The sequence below is a fragment of the Coregonus lavaretus genome (assembly GCF_964263955.1).
Source record: "Coregonus lavaretus genome assembly, chromosome: 39".
Taxonomy (NCBI): Eukaryota; Metazoa; Chordata; class Actinopteri; order Salmoniformes; family Salmonidae; genus Coregonus; species Coregonus lavaretus.
Genome location: NC_140026.1, coordinates 23,535,619 through 23,556,880, shown reverse-complemented (window position 1 = coordinate 23,556,880; position 21,262 = coordinate 23,535,619). Strand labels below are relative to the sequence as shown.

The following is a 21,262-nucleotide window of genomic DNA, read 5'->3' as shown; positions in this document are numbered from 1 at the left end:
AAAAGTATCTGGTTTTAAATGTACTTAAGTACAGTGGTGTAAAAAGTACTAAATTGTCATACATGAATAAAAGTAAAAAGTAAAAGTAAATGCTATACATAAAATTCCTTATATTGAGAAAACCAGACGGCACAATTTTCTTAATTTTAAGGACAGCCAGGGGCACACACCAACACTCAGACATCATTACAAACGCAGTATTTGTGTTTAGTGAGTCTGCCAGATCAGAGGCAGTAGGGATGACAACCCGTTATATTGATAGGTGTGTGAATTGGTCAATATTGCTGTCCTTCCTGAGCATTCGAAATGTAACAAGTACTTTTGAGTGTCAGGGAAAATGTTTGGGAGTAAAAAGGTACATATCTTCTTTAGGAATATAGTGGAGTAAAAAGTAGTAAAAAATATAAATAGTAAAATACAGATACCCCAATAAACTACTTACTGTATGTGGGTGATGTGTGTGTTAGGGTTGGGAATTGCCAGGGACCTCACTATACAATAGTATCACAATACTTAGTGCCGATACGATATGTATTGTGATGCTCACGATTTTCACGATTCTATATACAGTGAGGGAAAAAAGTATTTGATCCCCTGCTGATTTTGTATGTTTGCCCACTGACAAAGAAATGATCAGTCTATAATGTTAATGGTAGGTTTATTTGAACAGTGAGAGACAGAATAACAACAACAAAATCCAGAAAAACGCATGTCAAAAATGTTATAAATTGATTTGCATTTTAATGAGGGAAATAAGTATTTGACCCCCTCTCAATCAGAAAGATTTCTGGCTCCCAGGTGTCTTTTATACAGGTAACGAGCTGAGATTAGTAGCACACTCTTAAAGGGAGTGCTCCTAATCTCAGCTTGTTACCTGTATAAAAGACACCTGTCCACAGAAGCAATCAATCAATCAGATTCCAAACTCTCCACCATGGCCAAGACCAAAGAGCTCTCCAAGGATGTCAGGGACAAGATTGTAGACCTACACAAGGCTGGAATGGGCTACAAGACCATCGCCAAGCAGCTTGGTGAGAAGGTGACAACAGTTGGTGCGATTACTCACAAATGGAAGAAACACAAAAGACTTGTCAATCTCCCTCGGCCTGGGGCTCCATGCAAGATCTCACCTCGTGGAGTTGCAATGATCATGAGAACAGTGAGGAATCAGCCCAGAACTACACGGGAGGATCTTGTCAATGATCTCAAGGCAGCTGGGACCATAGTCACCAAGAAAACAATTGGTAACACACTACGCCGTGAAAGACTGAAATCCTGCAGCGCCTGCAAGGTCCCCCTGCTCAAGAAAGCACATATACAGGGCCGTCTGAAGTTTGCCAATGAACATCTGAATGATATGAAGGAAAAATACTGGAGTTTTGTTGCCGGTACAGCCAATTAGTGCAAAAATAATATTGCGATATTGTCAAAACGATACGATACACTATATCGTTAAAAATAATATCCCGATACGTAACTGTATCGATTTTTTTCAGCCAGCAAACACTTCTGTCTGTATCTGTGTGTGTGTGTGTGTGCTTGCCCGCGCTTGTGCATGGGAGTGTGAGTGTTTGTTTGCTGAAAACCACTCCAATCAGCAAACACAACAATAGACTGCCATAAAATCACAGTGCAGTGGTCCAGTGCAGTGAAGGAGAGGGGGGTTGCTTGCGTTTTATCCATTCTGGCAGAGGCACTCAGTTCCACCTTCTCCCTTCCTTCCCCCATCCCCCTCGCCCATACAGGGAATGAGTTATCGAAGGGGTTCTGCGAGATGAACTTGGAGTGTAAATGGAGAGAGAGAGAGAGTTGGCAGGGGAGCGATGGGGAGGCCGTGGGTGGGGATGAAGGGAGAGCGTGAGGGAGGGAGTGTCATTGTGGAAGATATTGGAGGCAGGAGTCCAGCTGTACTCATCTCCATCGATGGGAGTCGGCCCCAGGGTCCGAGTCAGACACACTGTACTGCCACACCGCCAGTCTGCCACTGACCTCCACTAGCATTTGATTATGAGGGGCAGGAAGGGCGGCCATATTGGATTGGATTAAAGAAGGTTGTAATGTTTTTGAAACGATTGACCGGTCAATGTGTGTCGTGTGCCAACAGTGATCAATGGCAATGACAGGATAGTTCATATACCATACGCCGGTATGATATACTTACATATGCTTTAGTGAATATCACACAAGAAAGAAGCGTTTATTCTGAAAATGGTTTTGTTGACTACAGATATACAACAAAATGATGGCATTGATGTCAATTATAGCATGACATCACATGCAACCTTGTGACACTAAAAGACAAACGAATAGGACAATGTGACCACGTCGTGACATCATCATGACATAACATCCGGATGACTAACCTAACCCCACCACAGAGACTTGTATAATTCATCTTAGCATCGTAGCATGTGGTCGGTGAGCGGCTATGCAAAAAATACAGGAGAGAAACCTTAGAGCCCTCAATAGCTTAAGAGCTGCTAGCTGCTGTCAATGAAGCGAAGGCTGAATAACCTCAGCACGGCTCCCTCCTCTATAACTGGCACACACACAATGTCCTTGGCAGATAGCGGAGTCAGGCAGGCAGCTCGACCCACTGCTACTGTGGAGGTGGAGAGAGAGAGAGAGAGGGATGGAGAGAGGGAGAGAGAGGGATGGAGAGAGGGAGATAGAGAGAGAGAGAGAGAGAGAGAGAGGGATGGGGAGAGGGAGAGAGAGAGAGAGAGAGAGAGAGAGAGAGAGAGAGAGGGGGATGGATGGAGAGAGTGAGAGAGAGAGAGAGAGAGAGAGAGAGAGAGAGAGAGAGAGAGAGAGAGAGAGAGAGAGGGGGAGAGAGAGAGAGAGAGAGAGAGAGAGAGAGAGAGAGAGAGAGAGAGAGAGAGAGAGGGATGGAGAAAGATAGTTTGTTCAAAATATTAGGACATAAATGTTCTGAAAGGCTTATACAATAACACTGGTTGAATAGCTTGTAGTCATGCCTGCTTTTAATTATATGCCCACTGAAAGAAAATATCATAACACTGCCACTGCAGGGACTGAATGCCCTGCAATGTTTATGTGTGTGTGTGTGCATCTCTGTGTGTTAGTCAGTATAGTAGTCCTACTCTGGTCTAAATATAGCAGTGCAGAAAAGCAATGTTAGCTGTTTATTTTTTCTCTCTCTCACTCTCTCTCTTTCCCCCACCCTCTCTCTCTCTCTCCCCCACCCTCCCTCCCTCCCTCTCTCTCTCTCTCCCCCACCCATCTCTTTCTCTCTCTTTCTAACTCCTCTTCCTCTCCTTCTACCCCCTTCTCTCTTTTTATCTTTCTCTGCTTTTATCCATCACTATCCCTCACCTTGGCTCTCTGTCTGTCTGTTTGTGTGCGGGTCTCTCAGGAGCGGGCTGCCAAATGGCGAACGTCAGACGGCTTGATGGACGGCCTGACCACCAATGGTGTGCTGGTGATGCACCCGGCGGGGGAGTTTGTGTCGGAGCCAGCGCCGGGAGTGTGGCGGGAGATCTCGGTGTGCGGGAACGTCTTCGCCCTGCGGGAGACGCGCTCTGCCCAGCAGAGGGGAAAATTGGTGAGGGGGGGGGTCATCAGTGGCAAGCCACAGGGGGGAGGAGGATGGGGGAGACATGGGAAATAAAGCCTGATACCTGTCTGGTTATCAGGACTACTGTTATGTCTGGAGGTATCTGAAGGACACTGAGATTAGACTATCCAACTATGAATGATGAGATAATTGATGATATTTTATGAGTAAAATAATTGATAAAGGAAACCTCAAGCCTCAAACCTGTCTCATTATCAAGGCTATCACATGTGTGTATATAATAATAATAATAATAATAATAATATGCCATTTAGCAGACGCTTTTATCCAAAGCGACTTACAGTCATGCGTGCATAAATTTTTGTGTATGGGTGGTCCCGGGGATCGAACCCACTACCTTGGCGTTACAAGCGCCATGCTCTACCAGCTGAGCTACAGAGGACCACGTGTATATATGCAGTTGAAGTCGGAAGTTTACATCTTAGCCAAATACATTTAAACTCAGTTGTTCACAATTCCTGACATTTAATCCTAGTAAAAATTCCCTGTCTTCGGTCAGTTAGGATCAGCACTTTATTTTAAGAATGTGAAATGTCAGAATAATAGTAGAGAGAATGATTTATTTCAGCTTTTATTTATTTCATCACATTCCCAGTGGGTCAGACGTTTACATACACTCAATTAGTATTTGGTAGCATTGCCTTTAAATTGTTTAACTTGGGTCAAACCTTTCGGGTAGCCTTCCACAAGCTTCCCACAATAAGTTGGGGGAATTTTGGCCCATTCTTCCTGACAGAGCTGGTGTAACTGAGTCAGGTTTGTAGGCCTCCTTGCTCGCACACGCTTTTTCAGTTCTGCCCACACATTTTCTATAGGATTGAGGTCAGGCCTTTGTGATGGCCACTCCAATACCTTGACTTTGTTGTCCTTAAGCCATTTTTCCAAAACTTTGGAAGTATGCTTGGGGTCATTGTCCATTTGGAAGATCCATTTGCGACCAAGCTTTAACTTCCTGACTGATGTCTTGAGATGTTGCGTCAATATATCCACATAATTTTCTTTCCTTCCATAATGCTATCTATTTTGTGAAGTGGCTAGGCCACTCCAGGACCTTAATGTGCTGCTTCTTGAGCCACTCCTTTGTTGCCTTGGCCGTGTGTTTTGGGTCATTGTCATGCTGGAATACCCATCCACGATCCATTTTCAATGCCCTGTCTGAGGGAAGGAGGTTCTCACCCAAGATTTGACGGTACATGGCGCCGTTCCATCGTCCCTTCGATGCGGTGAAGTTGTCCTGTCCCCTTAGCAGAAAAACACCCCCAAAGCATAATGTTTCCACCTCCATGTTTGACGGTGGGGATGGTGTTCTTGAGGTCATAGGCAGCATTCCTCCTCCTCCAAACACGGCGAGTTGAGTTGATGGCAAAGAGCTCGATTTTGGTCTCATCTGACCACAACACTTTCACCCAGTTCTCCTCTGAATCATTCAGATGTTCTTTGGCAAACTTCAAACGGCCATGTATATGTGCTTTCTTGAGCAGGGGGACCTTGCGGGCGCTGCAGGATTTCAGTCCTTCACGGCGTAGTGTGTTACCAATTGTTTTCTTGGTGACTATGGTCCCAGCTGCCTTGAGATCATTGACAAGATCCTCCCGTGTAGTTCTGGGCTGATTCCTCACTGTTCTCATGATCATTGCAACTCCACGAGGTGAGATCTTGCATGGAGCCCCAGGCCGAGGGAGATTGACAGTTCTTTTGTGTTTCTTCCATTTGCGAATAATCGCACCAACTGTTGTCACCTTCTCACCAAGCTGCTTGGCGATGGTCTTGTAGCCCATTCCAGCCTTGCGTAGGTCTACAATCTTGTCCCTGACATCCTTGGAGAGCTCTTTGGTCTTGGCCATGGTGGAGAGTTTGGAATCTGATTGATTGATTGCTTCTGTGGACAGGTGTCTTTTATACAGGTAACAAACTGAGATTAGGAGCACTCCCTTTAAGAGTGTGCTCCTAATCTCAGCTTGATACCTGTATAAAAGACACCTGGGAGCCAGAAATCTTTCTGATTGAGAGGGGGTCAAATACTTATTTCCCTCATTAAAATGCAAATCAATTCATAATATTTTTGACATGCGTTTTTCTGGATTTTGTTGTTGTTATTCTGTCTCTCACTGTTCAAATAAACCTACCATTAAAATTATAGACTGATCATTTCTTTGTCAGCGGGCAAACGTACAAAATCAGCAGGGGATCAAATACTTTTTTCCCTCACTGTATATATATATGTATGTGTGTGTGTGTGTGTGTGTCTAAGGGGTTATATCAAGGACTCCACAGTCAGGCTAAACGTCTGATGAGCTTTAGAGTTTCCCAACTGGGTGTGAATTAATTAATGATATTTTGTGAATCGATCGTTAGCATTTGATTCAATTCATGATGGTATGCGACAGGGTAGGATGATCACAGTGCCATCAAGTGTTCGTAGGGAAGGGAAACAGAAAGAAAAAGTTTAAAAGGCACAGAAAAAGGAAACAATGTATGCAAATAGTTATAGTTTGACAGTTACAGTATTGTCTGTACCCTCCAGGTAGAGAACGAGTCCAATACCCTGCAGGATGGCTCTCTGATTGACCTGTGCGGTGCCACCCTCCTGTGGCGTACCCCGTCGGGCCTGCGCCGCACCCCCACCCTAAAGCAGCTGGAGTCCCTCCGCCAGGAGCTGAATGCCGCCCGGCCCCAGTGCCCTGTGGGTTTCAACACCCTGGCCTTCCCCAGCCTGGCCCAGCGAGAGATTGTGGACAAGAAGCAGCCCTGGGTCTATGTCAACTGTGGTCACGTGCACGGCTACCACAACTGGGGCTACCGGAAAGACAAGGGCCACAACGTGGGCCCCGGGGGGACGGCTCCGGCGAGTACCGGGGAGAGGGAGTGCCCCATGTGCCGGTGCGTGGGTCCCTACGTGCCCCTGTGGCTTGGCTGCGAGGGCGGGCTGTACCTGGACGCAGGGCCACCGACGCACGCCTTCTGCCCCTGCGGCCACGTGTGCTCGGAAAAAACAGTGGCGGGCTGGAGCCAGATCCCGCTGCCGCACGGAACGCACGCCTTCCACGCCGCATGCCCCTTCTGCGGCACCTGGCTGACAGGTGAGCAGGGCCACATCAAACTCATCTTTCAGGGGCCCGTAGACTGAGGCTGGAGCTGAGGGGCAGAGATAGGGGGCAGGGTGGAGGGAAGGTGGACTGGGGAAATGATGATGGACTGAACTAAAGACAAGAGGCAAACGTGATGGAAGCAGATGAAGCATAAATGGCATTTGAGTTGTATTTGGGGAAGATGTAAATAAAAGGTGTTGAAATGAATACGTGACTGGTGTTTGGTGATCTTTGGAATACTGATCGTAGGTAAAAAGCGTGAAGTCATCCAATGGATAGTTTCATCATTAGATGTGATTTCAATATTTGAAAATGTGAAATTCATGGTGAACTGGCTATTGTTTCAGTTAATCCAGATGAATCAGATCTAATGATAAAACCATCCATCGTATGATTGTGTTTACAGATCTAAAACAAGTGATGGGTTTTGAGCACTTGATTCCCCATTGTCTCAATGTTAGAGCTAGATCTGCTGTTTCTATTCTGGTGATTGACTCATTAGATCGGATTCATCTTATTTCCTACACCAGGTCTAACCAAAAACAGCTAATTGATGACGTGATTGCCATCCACTTGAGGAAACCTATTCAGTGAGGTTTGATTTGAACCTTCGTCAGGGTCCATCTCTCTCTTTGTCTCTCTCTCTTTCTGTACGGTCTCCCCTGAGGAGCGTCTGGTACCCTGCTCCCAGTCTGCACCGCCGCCACCAACGCTATAAATAACTCACTCAAGGTCACCAGCGCCCCACCACGGGGCCACGACAGGAGAAGAAGAGAGGGAGGATGGAGGGAGAGAGAGAGGAGGAAGGACAATGTGTCAGTTTAGTCATGAGTCCACATACTGTAGGTCAGGTCAATGACCACATCACACTCTCAAAATCAGTACAAATTGCATTGGAATGATTTAAAATAATGACATAATTCTAAGCCTGAAATGCTATACGTTTAGACCAATATCTCAGAAGAGTGAAAATAATGATGTAATTGACATATATCACAAAACCATACGGTAGCCTCATTGAATACAACATACAATATGAATTTTTGTACACACATCACTGCAATTCTCCATTGTAATGACTTCTAGATTGCCCTACTAAAAGTAGCTTTATCATTATGTGATGCAGATAGCGTTAGAATGGGATTAGCTGGTATGTTTTTGCTGAGAGGGTCTTCTAACTGCAGACACTGTGCCGACTGCAGCAGTAGTCCTAAGAGGGATGTCTGCAGTACTTTATATTAGACTGAATAAAAAAAGAGCCAGCATTTCCCTGCCCACAGCGCAAACACTCCCCAGCAATATTCAATGTGAAGTATTCCATTTGAAGCATCTCCATATTGAACTAATTCCATCATTCTCATGCAGTGTTAGAGTAGAGTACACCTTTAGATGAGAAGCTGTCTGGGTCTTCTTCAGTCTGAATGTTTATTTATTTGTGTGTGTGGAGGATACAAATCAAAGACAAAGTAGAGATGACAGGCCCCATCGTCTCAATGTTAGAGCAGATAGCAGATTCTGGATGTGTTCTGGCCCCCCCGGCGGTGATTCAGGCTAGTGCAGAGGAGACACTAGCTGACATGGACTTGTCCTTACATTTACATTTTAGTCATTTAGCAGACGCTCTTATCCAGAGCGACTTACAGTTAGTGAGTGCATACATTATTATCATTTTATTTTTTTCATACTGGCCCCCCGTGGGAATCGAACCCACAACCCTGCCGTTGCAAACGCCATGCTCTACCAACTGAGCTACATCCCTGCCGGCCATTCCCTCCCCTACCCTGGACGACGCTGGGCCAATTGTGCGCCGCCCCATGGGTCTCCCGGTCACGGCCGGCAACGACAGAGCCTGGATTCGAACCAGGATCTCTAGTGGCACAGCTAGCACTGCCTTAGACCACTGCGCCACTCGGGAGATAACCACACTTACAACATGTACACATTCACACACCAGTGCACTGATATTCATACACAGTACATGGGGGAAATAAGAGATAGTTCACCCATGTTGACATTGATCTTTTTTATTATATATATATATATATATATTTATAATATGTACAGAAAAAAAACATGATCAAAATCAGCAGTGTGACAGAAAAGAAAACAGAAAAGAAAAAGTGCCGACGGTCAGGAGAGTACCTGCATTGTGCTCGGTATTAAAGAACAACGTGTGTTCCTTTATTAAGCCATGGGAGAGCAACAAACAAGTGTGATAATGACATGGAAAACCATTCTAGGGATTCTAGCAAGATTGTAGTTCCATCATAATCCCATTCAGAGTAAGCACCCAACCAAAGCTCACCCCTAACTCCACCCATGTGTTGCCCCTCCCTTTTATCCTTCGATGGACCGGACACAACATTACCACAGTATATTTTCAATTCATATATTAAAAATCAGTAGACTATGAAGACTTCTTGGAAGGAAAAAGCATATTCAGAACAAATCAAAAGGAGACTTGCGCTGTTATGGCGTTAAAAGTCCATTTTAGCGTGTCTGTGTGACCAAGTGTGCATGTGTCTGTTTGTGGAGCGTTTCAAACAATCGTTTAATTCGCAAAAGGACTCATGTAAGATTTGAGGGAAAAGCCAGAAAGCCAGCCTGTGTTCAGAAAGCAGGAATGTTACGCACACAAACCCCAACCCCATCTCCACCCGCCCCCCTCACCTCCTTACTACTGTTCCCTCCCCTCCTACCTGTGAGTCTGCTGATTACTACCACATTCTCAAATTCATCACACCAAACTGCCTAAGTGTAAAATGAGCCGGCACAATCCAGCCCAGTTGAGTCTTGCATTGTGTCACAGGGTGGGAACAGTAGGCTAAACCCCATCTGTAAGGCCTCTACTAAAAAGACGAGTGCTAAGATGGCTACTGTATCTACTACCCCACATATAAAGAGTCACGCCTTCTCTAAACCTGCTGTTCACACTTAAATCATCAGATACTGCATTCTGCCCTCACATCACTCTTCTAGACATGAATGCCATAGACTGGTTGGTAGCCATATGCTGCAGACAGCAAGAGCTCACTAACTCATCAGTATTAATTGGACATCAGTTTGTAGAGGCTGAAATTGCACTTTGCAATTGCATGGGGAATGCATAGCATACCTCACTACCTGGAGCTCTGAGCCCGGAGGACAAGGCCGTGCCACCTTAAGTGCTGAGGAATTTCAACTATCTCTCAAAGACCAACCAGGAACACCAGGAATGCTCCCGAAGTCCAAGCGAGATTCCGTTATCAATGATGAGTCGTTGGAACCGGTCAGAGAACATTGTTGGATTCTGTGAGTTTTAATAAATGGATTGGCTTTAAGGGGAGGTTGATGGGAGTTCATATCCGGTCTGCATGCCAAGACCAGTCAGTCCCTCTTAACCCCGAACGCTCAAGCACAGTCGAACACTTCAACCCAATGAACCAGAATCTAGGACCGCGACCATGCTCTATGACCGTAACATGCTCAAACCCAAAGAAGCCAAACTGAACATCCTGAACCAGGCTCGATGACCATATAGCATGACCATAACATGCTTGTATAGTTGTCTTTAGAGTAAGAACCTCTCTGCCTGCACTTTACATAGTTATAAAGCTATACAGGTACAAGATTAGAACTGTTACACACTCACTACTGGACGATTTCAGACTGTGAAGACCAAGACAAGGGGAAACCATGAGAACAAAAGGAATATCACTTTCTGCGTATCGATTCCACACACATACAGGCGCACTATAGTGCTGTCACATCTTTAGGTCTAGTCCTGGTTCCCAACAAAGCCAGAGAATAGATCTTCCCAAAGTGCCATTGTAACCATGCCTAATTCTACAGTTGTAAACTGTCTTGAAAAAAAGGGTTGAAAACTGAGGTTGTAATAATCAACGAAGGCCAATAGTCTTTGTTTGTCGAAAACATCAAAGCTTAGAGGCCTTGTTCCCTGTACTGCAGTGCATTCAATTAAAAACCAGGATTGGTTAAGGTCAGGGGTTGGACGGTTTTCTCCACATTCCTGCGAGGCTCCATAGTTCCATAGGAATGCAGCTGAAAAATAACACACTGCCATGAGAACCATGCGGGCAGACTGGGAAGGGAACGCCGCAGGCAGGCTACGGTAGGAGGGGGAAATCAGGACAGCCGGAACCATTAACACACATTCTGACCCGCCAAACACTTCATGTCTTAAGTCTATATAGAGGCTACAGGAACCAGCAGTTGACAATGATGAAGATTGAAGAACACCATTCACGCACTGATCTAAAGAGAGAGCATCTGAGGTAATGAGTTGACATGTGGTCATGTGCTCTTGAACATAATTAGCTAGGTCAGGACCTCTTGGGCTGTTTAAACCGTGACGGACTGTCTACGCTGCTTAACCACACTAACTGACATGAAACCATGACAACCATTAAGGAAATGCACTGTGGGACACGTGACGACAAAGGAAACACGGTCTGAGAAGTCGGTCATGGCTAAGACAAAGAACCTGTGGTGTGACTGTGACATGCAACACAAGTTATGCATGTGGTCAGTATCTTAAAGAGTCCAGTAAGGCACAGGAGGGAACGGTAGCTTTCATAGACAAACTCCCCCGACCCGGTCAACCCTAGCAACAACCACAAAACAACATCCCAACCCACCCACCCAATAATGTAAGTTTGACAGCATTTCAAGCAATTTGTACAAGCTTTTTCGATTGGAAAAAAATTATACAGAAAATAACAATATCAAATAAATTCATTGCAATAATACCAATGAAACAATATTAATAATAATCTATTAAGATGAACACAAAATGTAGGATATTGCCAATTTGTGGTGTCAGAGCAATGTCCTATTAATTCGTTGCTGAATATCGGTTGCATTGCCCAAGCCCCTATCTACGCCCGCCCCTAATCTAGTACTATGTCATGCCCCGTTATGTGTGTGTGTGTGTGTGTGTGTGTGTACTATCTGTGTATGTTGAAGAACCACCTTATTTAAGCAATAGGTATATTTAAGCAATAAGGCCCGAGGGGGTGTGGTAAATGGCCAATATACCACGGCTAGGGCTGTTTTATGCACGACGCAACGCGGAGTGCCTGGACACAGCCCTTAGCTGTGGTATATTGGCCATATACCACAACCCCGGAGGTGCCTTATTGCTATTATAAACTGGTTACCAACGTAATTAGAGCAGTAAAAATAAATGTTGTCAAACCCGTGGTATATGGTCTGATATACCACGGCTGTCAGCCAATCAGCATTCAGGGCTCGAACCACCAAGTTTATAATGTCATATATAGTGTCATGACAACTTAAAGACATACAAACATGACCTAAGCAGATCTCACATATATTTTTTTTTTTTTCTTATTCTTATTCTTTAATATGTGAAATCCTAAGTGATGTGGGCTAACTAACACCATATATTACAGAACAAAACAAAAAAATAGTATCTCACTCTCTCCCTTTCTCTCTCACTACATCCTCCCTTCTGCATGTAGAGGGATGGAGGGAGGAGGATTGGAGTGATTCCAAGTTCGACCAAAAGCTCTCATTATCTGCAAGGAGTGTCGAATCAACTGAAATCTCACGGTCTACGAGAAGTCCCACCACCCCCAGAATACCCTCTTCACACTGACTGCAGTGTATGAGTCTCTCCTCTCGCCCAGATCTGCTGATGCATTCATTCAGTCAGAAAAGGCGAACGATTAGAGGTGGTTGGGGGAAAGCACAACGAATGGGCATCCCGCATCCTCATACATTAATAACGTTGATGATTCACCACCACCTCACTAGAATGTTAGTAAGCTGGCAGTGGCACACAACTGTCTGCTTTCTGCCCCAATGCCAATTCAGTTTGTACAACGGATGGACAGACACTCATGAATACATGAGTGTTACTATTGCATTTGAAGCATAAAACGTGGACCAGATGGTGCACGTGACTCACTCTATGCTGTAGACAGACTTAAGATGACAAGGCACCCCAACAGTCTGAGATAAAATAGGCCCAATAGACAGACGACAGACTATCGTAGCACACTAAACTTAATTTTGCTATATGACTTTCACTGGGTTGCAATGAAAGACAGACTGAAGGAAAGAGAGACCCATACCTGTGACTATCGCGAATGGGAGAATCACTCTGACCCACGACCCACTTTCAATGTGTGTGTGTGTATGTGTGTATGTGTGTGAGAGTGAGAGATAAGCGCTCGGCAGAATCTAAAACCTAATCTTCTATCACCCAGTCCCCCTCTAAATCAATACCAATCTTTTCTCATATATGTTTACCTTCCTACCTCATCGCTCAGCAAAAATGAAAGAAAAAATAAAACAAATTTCCCCATTCACCTTTTTAGGGGAGATAGTCTTCAAGTCAGTCCCCAGTTGTAGCCCTTCAACTCCTCCCCTCTATCCCTTTCTCTCAACCTCTCCCTCTACCTGACCACCCATCCCTCGCTTAACCCTGTTCCCAGTGGTTCTCTGTAGGGTGAAAGAAAGGGGGATGGAGATGGGAGGGAGGCTGAGGGATGAAGAGTGGAGGATGGAGAGGTGGAGGAGGTGAAGCCCCGGGCAGAGAGGGAAGGGAGGAGGTGAGCATCCAGAACAGAGTCCGGTTTAACAGCATCCCCCGCCAGACTGTCTGACTGGGGTGCTGTCTATCTTCAGGTTGGGCTTGTCCCCTCCGGCCGTGGCCCCGGGTCCCATCCTCTTCTTGATCTCAGCAGCCATGGTCATGAAGGCCTGCTCCACGTTGGTGGCGTTCTTGGCACTCGTCTCCAGGAAGGGGATGGCCAGGGAGTCGGCAAACTCCTGCAGGCAGCAGACAGGGACAGAATAAATAGGGTTAAACATAGATATAAAACATAAAAGGTAATGTATTGTCCATGGTTTAAAAAAAAAGGTAGTATGTTCATTAAATATAAAACAATTTGATGCTGCACAGAGCGACAAAAGGTAAAAAATGTGGGTATTGTACGAAGTGTCTCATTGTGAAAAGTATGGTCTGTAATTTTGTCTGAGTTGAAAATGCACTAATAAAAATGTTAAATAAGTTAAAGATCCAATATTATGCTATTGATCCCCTCAAGAGCCAATTCGATGTTGTATTCCCACATTGATTAGGAAATAGATTCTAGAGATATCGAGTGCTCAAAACAACGACATTAGCTACTTAATTGTTTTGTGTAGTGCCTCAAACCTTTTGATGGATGAATAATTTCGAAATTGCAGGCTGTACGCCTGATATGAGTTTCCATAACGGTGCATAATTTACAAGCCTGGCAGTATGCCATGGGGAAAAACTGAGCACAGCACTGTGACGGTCATGGTTTCGCTATTACTTTACTGAAAACCGTGTGCGCCTAAACCATTCAAAAGATATGATACATTTTACCTGAGATATTATCTTCTTTGCTTGAGGCGTCACCACAGACCCGGGTTCAATTCCAGGCTGTGTAAAAACCGGCTGTGACCGGGAGTCCCATAGGGCGGCGCACAATTGGCCCAGCATCGTCCGGGTTAGGGGAGGGTTTGGCCAGGGCGGCTTTACTTGGCACATCGCACTCTAGCGACTCCTTGTGGTGGGCCGGGCGCCTGCAGGCTGACTTCGGTCGTCAGTTGAACTGTGTTTCCTCCAACACATTAGCGTGGCTGGCTTCCGGGTTAAGCGGGCGGTTGTTAAGAAGCGCGGTTTGGCGGGTCATGTTTCAGAGGACGCATGACTCGACCTTCGCATCTCCCGAACCCGTTGTGGAGTTGCAGCGATGAGAGAAGATCGTAATTGGATATCACGAAATTGGGGTGAAAAAATTATAATAAAATATGCTTCTCGCAGACCGCTATCAGCTTATTTGTTTGATACAAAAGTATTCATCCCCCTTGGCTTTTTTCCTATTTTGTTGCATTACAACCTGTAATTTAAATTGAATTTTATTTGGATTTCATGTAATGGACATACACAAAATAGTCCAAATTGGTGAAGTTAAATGAAAAAAAATAACTTGTTTAAAAAAAAATCTACAAAATAAATAACGGAAAAGTGGTGCGTGCATACGTATTCACCCCCTTTGCTTTGAAGCCCCTAAATAAGATCTGGTGCAACCAATTACCTTCAGAAGTCACATAATTAGTTAAATAAAGTCCACCTGTGTGCAATCTAAGTGTCACATGATCTCAGTATATATGCACCTGTTCTGAAAGGCCCCAGAGTCTGCAACACCACTAAGCAAGGGGCACCACCAAGCAAGCAGCACCATGAAGACCAAGGAGCTCTCCAAACAGGTCAGGGACAAAGTTGTAGAGAAGTACAGATCAGGGTTGGGTTATAAAACAATATCAGAAACTTTGAACATCCCACGGAGCACCATTAAATCCATTATTTAAAAAATGGAAAGAATATGGCACCACAACAAACCTGCCAAGAGAGGGCCGCCCACCAAAACTCACAGACCATGCAAGGAGGGCATTAATCAGAGGCAAGAAAGATACCAAAGATAACCCTGAAGGAGCTGCAAAGCTCCACAGCGAAGATTGGAGTATCTGTCCATTGGACCACTTTAAGCCGTACACTCCACAGAGCTGGGCTTTACGGAAGAGTGGCCAGAAGAAAAGCCATTGCTTAAAGAAAAAAATAAGCAAACACGTTTGGTGTTCGCCAAAAGGCATGTGGGAGAAGGTACTCTGGTCAGATGAGACTAAAATTGAGCTTTTTGGCCATCAAGGAAAACGCTATGTCTGGCGCAAACACAACACCTCTAATCACCCCGAGAACACCAACCCCACAGTGAAGCATGGTGGTGGCAGCATCATGCTGTGGGGATGTTTTTCATCAGCAGGGACTGGGAAACTTGTCAGAATTGAAGGAATGATGGATGGCGCTAAATACAGGGAAATTCTTGAAGGAAACCTGAGACTGGGACGGAGGTTCACCTTCCAGCAGGACAATGACCTTAAGCATACTGCTAAAGCAACACTTGAGTGGTTTAAGGGGAAACATTTAAATGTCTTGGAATGGCCTAGTCAAAGCCCAGACCTCAATCCAATTGAGAATCTGTGGTATGACTTAAACATTGCTGTACACCAGCGGAACCCATCCAACTTGAAGGAGCTGGAGTAGTTTTGCCTTGAAGAATGGGCAAAAATCCCAGTGGCTAGATGTGCCAAGCTTATAGAGACATACCCCAAGAGACTTGCAGCTGTAATTGCTGCAAAAGGTGGCTCTACAAAGTATTGACTTTAGGGGGGTGAATAGTTATGCACACTCAAGTTCTGTTTTTGTGTCTTATTTCTTGTTTGTTTCACAAAAAAAATTATTTTGCATCTTCAAAGTGGTAGGCATGTTGTGTAAATGAAATGATACAAACCCCCCAAAAATCAATTTTAATTCCAGGTTGTAAGGCAACAAAATAGGAAAAATGCCAAGGGGGGTGAATACTTTCGCAAGCCACTATATATACACAAAAGTATGTGGACACCCCTTCAAATTAGCGGATTCGGCTATTTCAGCCACACCCGTTGCTGACAGGTGTATAAAAATCGAGCACACAGCCATGCAATCGCCATAGACAAACATTGGCAGTAGAATGGCCTTCCTGAAGAGCTCAGTGACTTTCAACGTGGCACCGTCATAGGATGCCACCTTTCCAACAAGTCAGTTCGTCAAATTTCTGCCCTGCTAGAGCCGCCCCGGTCAACTGTAAGTTGAGCAGCAACGGCTCAGCCGCGAAGTGGTAAGCCACACAAGCTCACAGAACGGGAACGCCGAGTGCTGAAGCACGTAGGATGTAAAAATCACCTGTCCTCGGTTGCAACACTCTACTAGGGTTCCCCCTCTGGCTTTGGGGTAAGCCCCCAATGTCCTCAAATCATAGAAATGCCCCTGTAGCCATACCTTGGCTGTTGTGTAGTCCACCACTTTCTTGGTGGTGAGGTCACACTTGTTCCCCACCAGCAGCTTGTTGACATTCTCGCTGGCGTAGCGGTCGATCTCCTGTAACCACTGCTTCACGTTGTTGTATGACTCCTACAGCACACAGGACAGAATTAGTTTAGTCACAGTGTATGGCTGCCTATCCTACAGGCATGTGAGAAACAGTGGCCATTTTTAGGGATTTTTACCCATAAGAGTCTAAGCCCTGTCTAAGGCTTTTCTACTAAGCTATATGAAATTGTTTTAAGAAGGTCATACGAAGGATCATTTTGATATTTGATTTTGAAATGTAAGACCCCTTGAAGTATCCCAAAAAATATTTAACAAATATTTGTTTAAACATTTTATTTGTCCTTACTGCTATTAGCCCATACAAATGCATTGAATAACACAGTCACTACATGGAACAACAGATAGCCCCAAAAGAAATCTAAAGGAAGTTTGTTCTGAGGTGTCTGTTCTATATCTGCGATATAAAGATCAGGAAACATTAAATTTTTTTGACATGTATTTAACCCCTTATTTCTGGCACTAAACAGTCTCCATATATACTTCCATTCATTTTTTCAACTGGTACAACGGGGACCTTCAGATGAGTCTTGTGAGGCCTGTGGGCGAAACCGTTCGGACGCTACAGTTGATTTTGTGAGAAGACTGATTTTCGGGACGTCTCATGGTCTGACAAGCTTTGTGTCAACTTTCACTGCAGATGCGGAAGTGCAACATTGGCAGATGCGGTGGATTGAGATGCATCCAATGCAAAAAAAAACATATCTCTAGCTTAAACTGACAGATTATTATGGGGTGTTTTTATTATGCCAATTAGATTTCCGCGAGGACGCAGACATCGACTCTAGGGGGCTAAACATCATTTTTGAAAGTCAAAAGAACTTGGGAAGTACAATATTAGATTTTTAAAAAAATACACAATAGAGTATTAAGCCTAGGTCTAAGCATAGATCCCCCCCTTGAACTAATAACCCACCTGATCTGTGACATCATAGACCACGATGATGCCGTGGGCCCCCCTGTAGTAACTGGAGGTGATGGTGCGGAACCTCTCCTGACCAGCAGTGTCCCACTGGAAGAGAGGGAGTGGAGAACGACAAAAGAGAGAGGGAGGGGAGAGAGTTGTTTAATCACAATCAAACAAAACAGGCTAATTTTAATAACTAAACACACACCTGTCATCACCCAAGTTCCATTAATTCCTGTCCTTAAAGCATTTGGAATAGCACTAGTTAGGTATCTATGGTCATTAGAATACCACACTAACATCTATAGTTCCTCTCCTTGCATCTAAAGAGGCATGGTGGGAACAGAACTGGATCCCAGGCCTGTTGATTAGCCTTAGGGCGAGGTGTTAAACTACAGAGCAAACACAGGACGTAAAACTAAGCAACATAACTAGGTTACTGAACCGTTTATCAAATCAAGCCTTTATAAAATCAGGAGTTGGGCCGCGCCACTATTGGAGTGAAGGCGGGGGGAGCCGCTCCTCCTGTTTTACCAGATGTATCCGTTTGTAATGGTACAGCCTTTTCTCCTACCAAAACAGTATCCTATTACACTATAATAGATCACACACACGCACACAGCTGGGAGCGGTGCAAAACCTCAAGTGTTAGTCATCATAGCAATAGCTGGGGCTAAGCTTTCCAATTAAAATTAAGCATTCCTAACAGCCACTTCTTATTTGTGGTGTGGGTGGAGGCATGCTGCAGTGTTCATTGTGTCAGACTCACAATCTGCAGTTTGATGGTCTTGCCGTCCAGCTCGATGGTGCGGATCTTGAAGTCTACGCCGATGGTGCTGATGTAGCTCTCTGTGTAGGTGTCATCCTGAAGAAAGGGAGGGAGTGACAGAGGGCAGAAGAGAGAGCGAGAAAGAGAGAGAACAGTCAGACAGATTCTGGAAGCTGCATTTTGAAAAAAGGCACCTGAACGACACTTACTAAATAACTGTGTACAGTCATAGTATACGGTAACTATACTTACAGCAAACCGGAGCAGAAGACAGGACTTTCCCACACCGGAGTCACCAATAAGGAGGAGCTTGAACAGGTAGTCACTGAAATGAAAGCATCCAGCATTAGACCAAAGACTAGACATTCTAAACAGTGTTGCTACTTAACTCCAGTAATAAGCCCTACTGATGTTATGTTGCGTCAATTTCTTCTTAGGATAGATATCCTAGAATTGTAGGCTATCTAAGGCCCAACAGAGAGAAAGTGTGGGGAAAGACACTCCTGAGGCAACCAACTGATTGACCAATATCAAGTTGTGTTCAAGCAACTACTTCTACATAGGACAGGGTCACAGCCAGTACATGGTGAACTCATTCACTGATATGGAACTCTCAGAAATGTTTGTGAGTAAGTACATATTATGGTGTAGTACTTTCACATCAACTCTCTCAGCAAAACAAGGTCACATGCATTTGACACACTTCCACTGCACAGAAGTGGCGCAATGACAGAGCTATTCTTGTGTCTACTGAAATCGAGATGTGTCACGTTTTTCTGCCAAAGCACCTCCATGCTATGGAAACTAACACTGGGTGTATGTATGTGGCAATCTCTTCCCCAAACGCAGACTTTGTTGTGATGTGGCGATGTCTTCTACGCACACAACTACATTCACGAAGATAAGTATTCACAGAGGCTTTTACAACAATAATTCATCACCTATGGTTTCTGGGTCGGCGTCCATAGGCTTGCTATGTACCGAGACGTCATGTGCTGGCTTAATTACTATCACCCGGCACATGTCCAATCTATTCGTATAGTTAGCTAGTAGCAACCTATGTTTTGGCCCTAACATAACGTTAGTTAGCTAGCTAACTAACGTTAGAGACAAAGAAGAGAGTTCCATCACATAACGGAGGGTGTGTGTTTGTTTCTGACAAAGTGATCTCAAAGTAAGCATTGCTGTTTGTTAGCTAGATCTCCATAGGCAGCAAGACAGCTATGTTACTGTAAATTAGTGCGCCGGTGTGACGTTTCAGCACCACGTCCTATTTCTCCGGTCGACACGCCACAGAGCAGGGGATTCACGCGCGTGTCCTCTCATTTCAGGGCCACATTTAAGTGACAGATGTTTGAGGGATTAATTAGTTATGTGCATTGACAATACTGATAACAATGACATGATAGCTAGCTAGTTTTATGTAAAACGTATGCTACCAAGCTAGATATCGTTAGCTGACTATGTGGCACGAACAAGAGATCAGCTGACGTTGGCTGAATATCTAGTTAAATAACGCTCGAGACTCACATTTATGGAATTGCCCGCGCCCTACTACAATAAAACAACGTGTTCGATCTATGCATGTGACATTACAAAAGGCAAGTGAGTGTAAAATATACTAGTGGTTGTGTTGGCGATGAGTCTACTCACTATTCTGGATTCATGATTTGACTGACGTTCGGGATATGTTTCTGTCGGCGATTTCACTGTTCCTTCCTCTCTCTCTCTCACTCCGCTTTCACAGGCAAAAGATGACTTGTAGGTCTGAATATCCGAGGGACTTGGATGTCTTTCACCGTATTTTCTAACTCCCCTTGTCCTTCTTGGCTGTCTAATCGTTATGAGACTATATAACGTTTACAGACATTCCTATTTTCGTCTGATTTGACAGGTTTACCTTCTCCTTTTTCTATCTTTCTGTGTCCGCTCCTCGCTCGAAGTACAAGATGGCTGCGCAGGTGCGGCAGTGACATCAAATGACGTGGCACTACGGACAAATCTAGAATGGGTCTGAATGCTGGGAGTTGTAGTTCAAAGTCTACCTAGACATGGGGGACACACCTCTTTTATACGCATAAATCTATTGATACACTGTATTGGTGCAAAATATCACGCTTTCTTCATGGACATTTGAATTCAATGGAAAAAGGTAAAAGTAATACTTTTATGTAATTATGGGTTTCAAAGAAATCCCCAAAACAATGTTCATTATAAAAAAGTAAACAACTTTATTAAACATTCAAGTTGGACAAACATTGTGGTAGAGAAGGTAATGCCCTTGCCTGGCTACCCAGACTCCTTGCTCTGGCCAAACGCTACTCCACGCCCAAGGAGTTAGTTTCTTCTCCTTCAACGCAATGAGTCTGCATCTGAGTGAGGGGATTCGATTAATCCCTTGCGCCCAGCTAGGCGTGTTTTACACCTGGTGAAAGTTGGTTACATTCGTTTTGGAGCCAGGTGCCCAATTCAAAGCCTGTGGCAAAGTCAGCTCAAAACAAAAGTGATGTAATTAAGCACGTGGAGTAATGAGTAGGATTCTGTGTTTTCACATGCAAAAGTGATTGCTTTTGATAAAAACGCTTTATCTGCCTTCCCAATGAAAACTAGTTTGAAAATTCAAACATATATTTTATGGAAAAGAGATGTATGTTTCTAGATGATGCACCATGCTGGTATTTTCACAACATGACCTAGCAGCGCAGATTACTGTTAGAATTTAGAAGGGTGCTCCTCCCTCACCGCTTTTGCCTGTTCATGTCAAGGGCCATAGACCGGTGCCCTGAGGTTCAGCATAATCAAATCCGCCCAGTACCTCCCCGACCCTTCACCGAATGTGAACACATGCAGGCCTTCTGATTGGTCCAGAAACCAATGGATGGGCCAGAGCCAGAACACACATGGGTAAAGTGGC

General features: G+C 44.6%; 2 protein-coding genes across 2 annotated transcripts in view; one reads left to right on the top strand and one right to left on the bottom strand.

The window, feature by feature from the left end:
- peli3 (pellino E3 ubiquitin protein ligase family member 3) overlaps positions 1-6,892 on the top strand; it is a 19,536-nt gene extending 12,644 nt beyond the window's left edge. Inside the window, exons 6-7 of the mRNA XM_084156037.1 lie at positions 3,377-3,565; positions 6,123-6,892. Coding sequence (XP_084012163.1) covers positions 3,377-3,565; positions 6,123-6,725 — 792 coding nt within the window. The 3' untranslated portion in view covers positions 6,726-6,892. The remainder of the gene's footprint in view (positions 1-3,376; positions 3,566-6,122) is intronic.
- A 5,046-nt stretch (positions 6,893-11,938) lies between these two features.
- Positions 11,939-20,303, bottom strand: rab1ba (zRAB1B, member RAS oncogene family a). Its single transcript, XM_084156057.1, has 6 exons — positions 20,002-20,303; positions 18,601-18,673; positions 18,349-18,444; positions 17,589-17,684; positions 16,565-16,696; positions 11,939-13,485 (listed from the first exon to the last, which is right to left on the bottom strand). The coding sequence occupies exons 1-6, from the start codon at positions 20,013-20,015 to the stop codon at positions 13,291-13,293; spliced, it is 606 nt and encodes a 201-aa protein (XP_084012183.1). The 5' UTR covers positions 20,016-20,303; the 3' UTR covers positions 11,939-13,290.
- Positions 20,304-21,262: the final 959 nt, after the last annotated feature.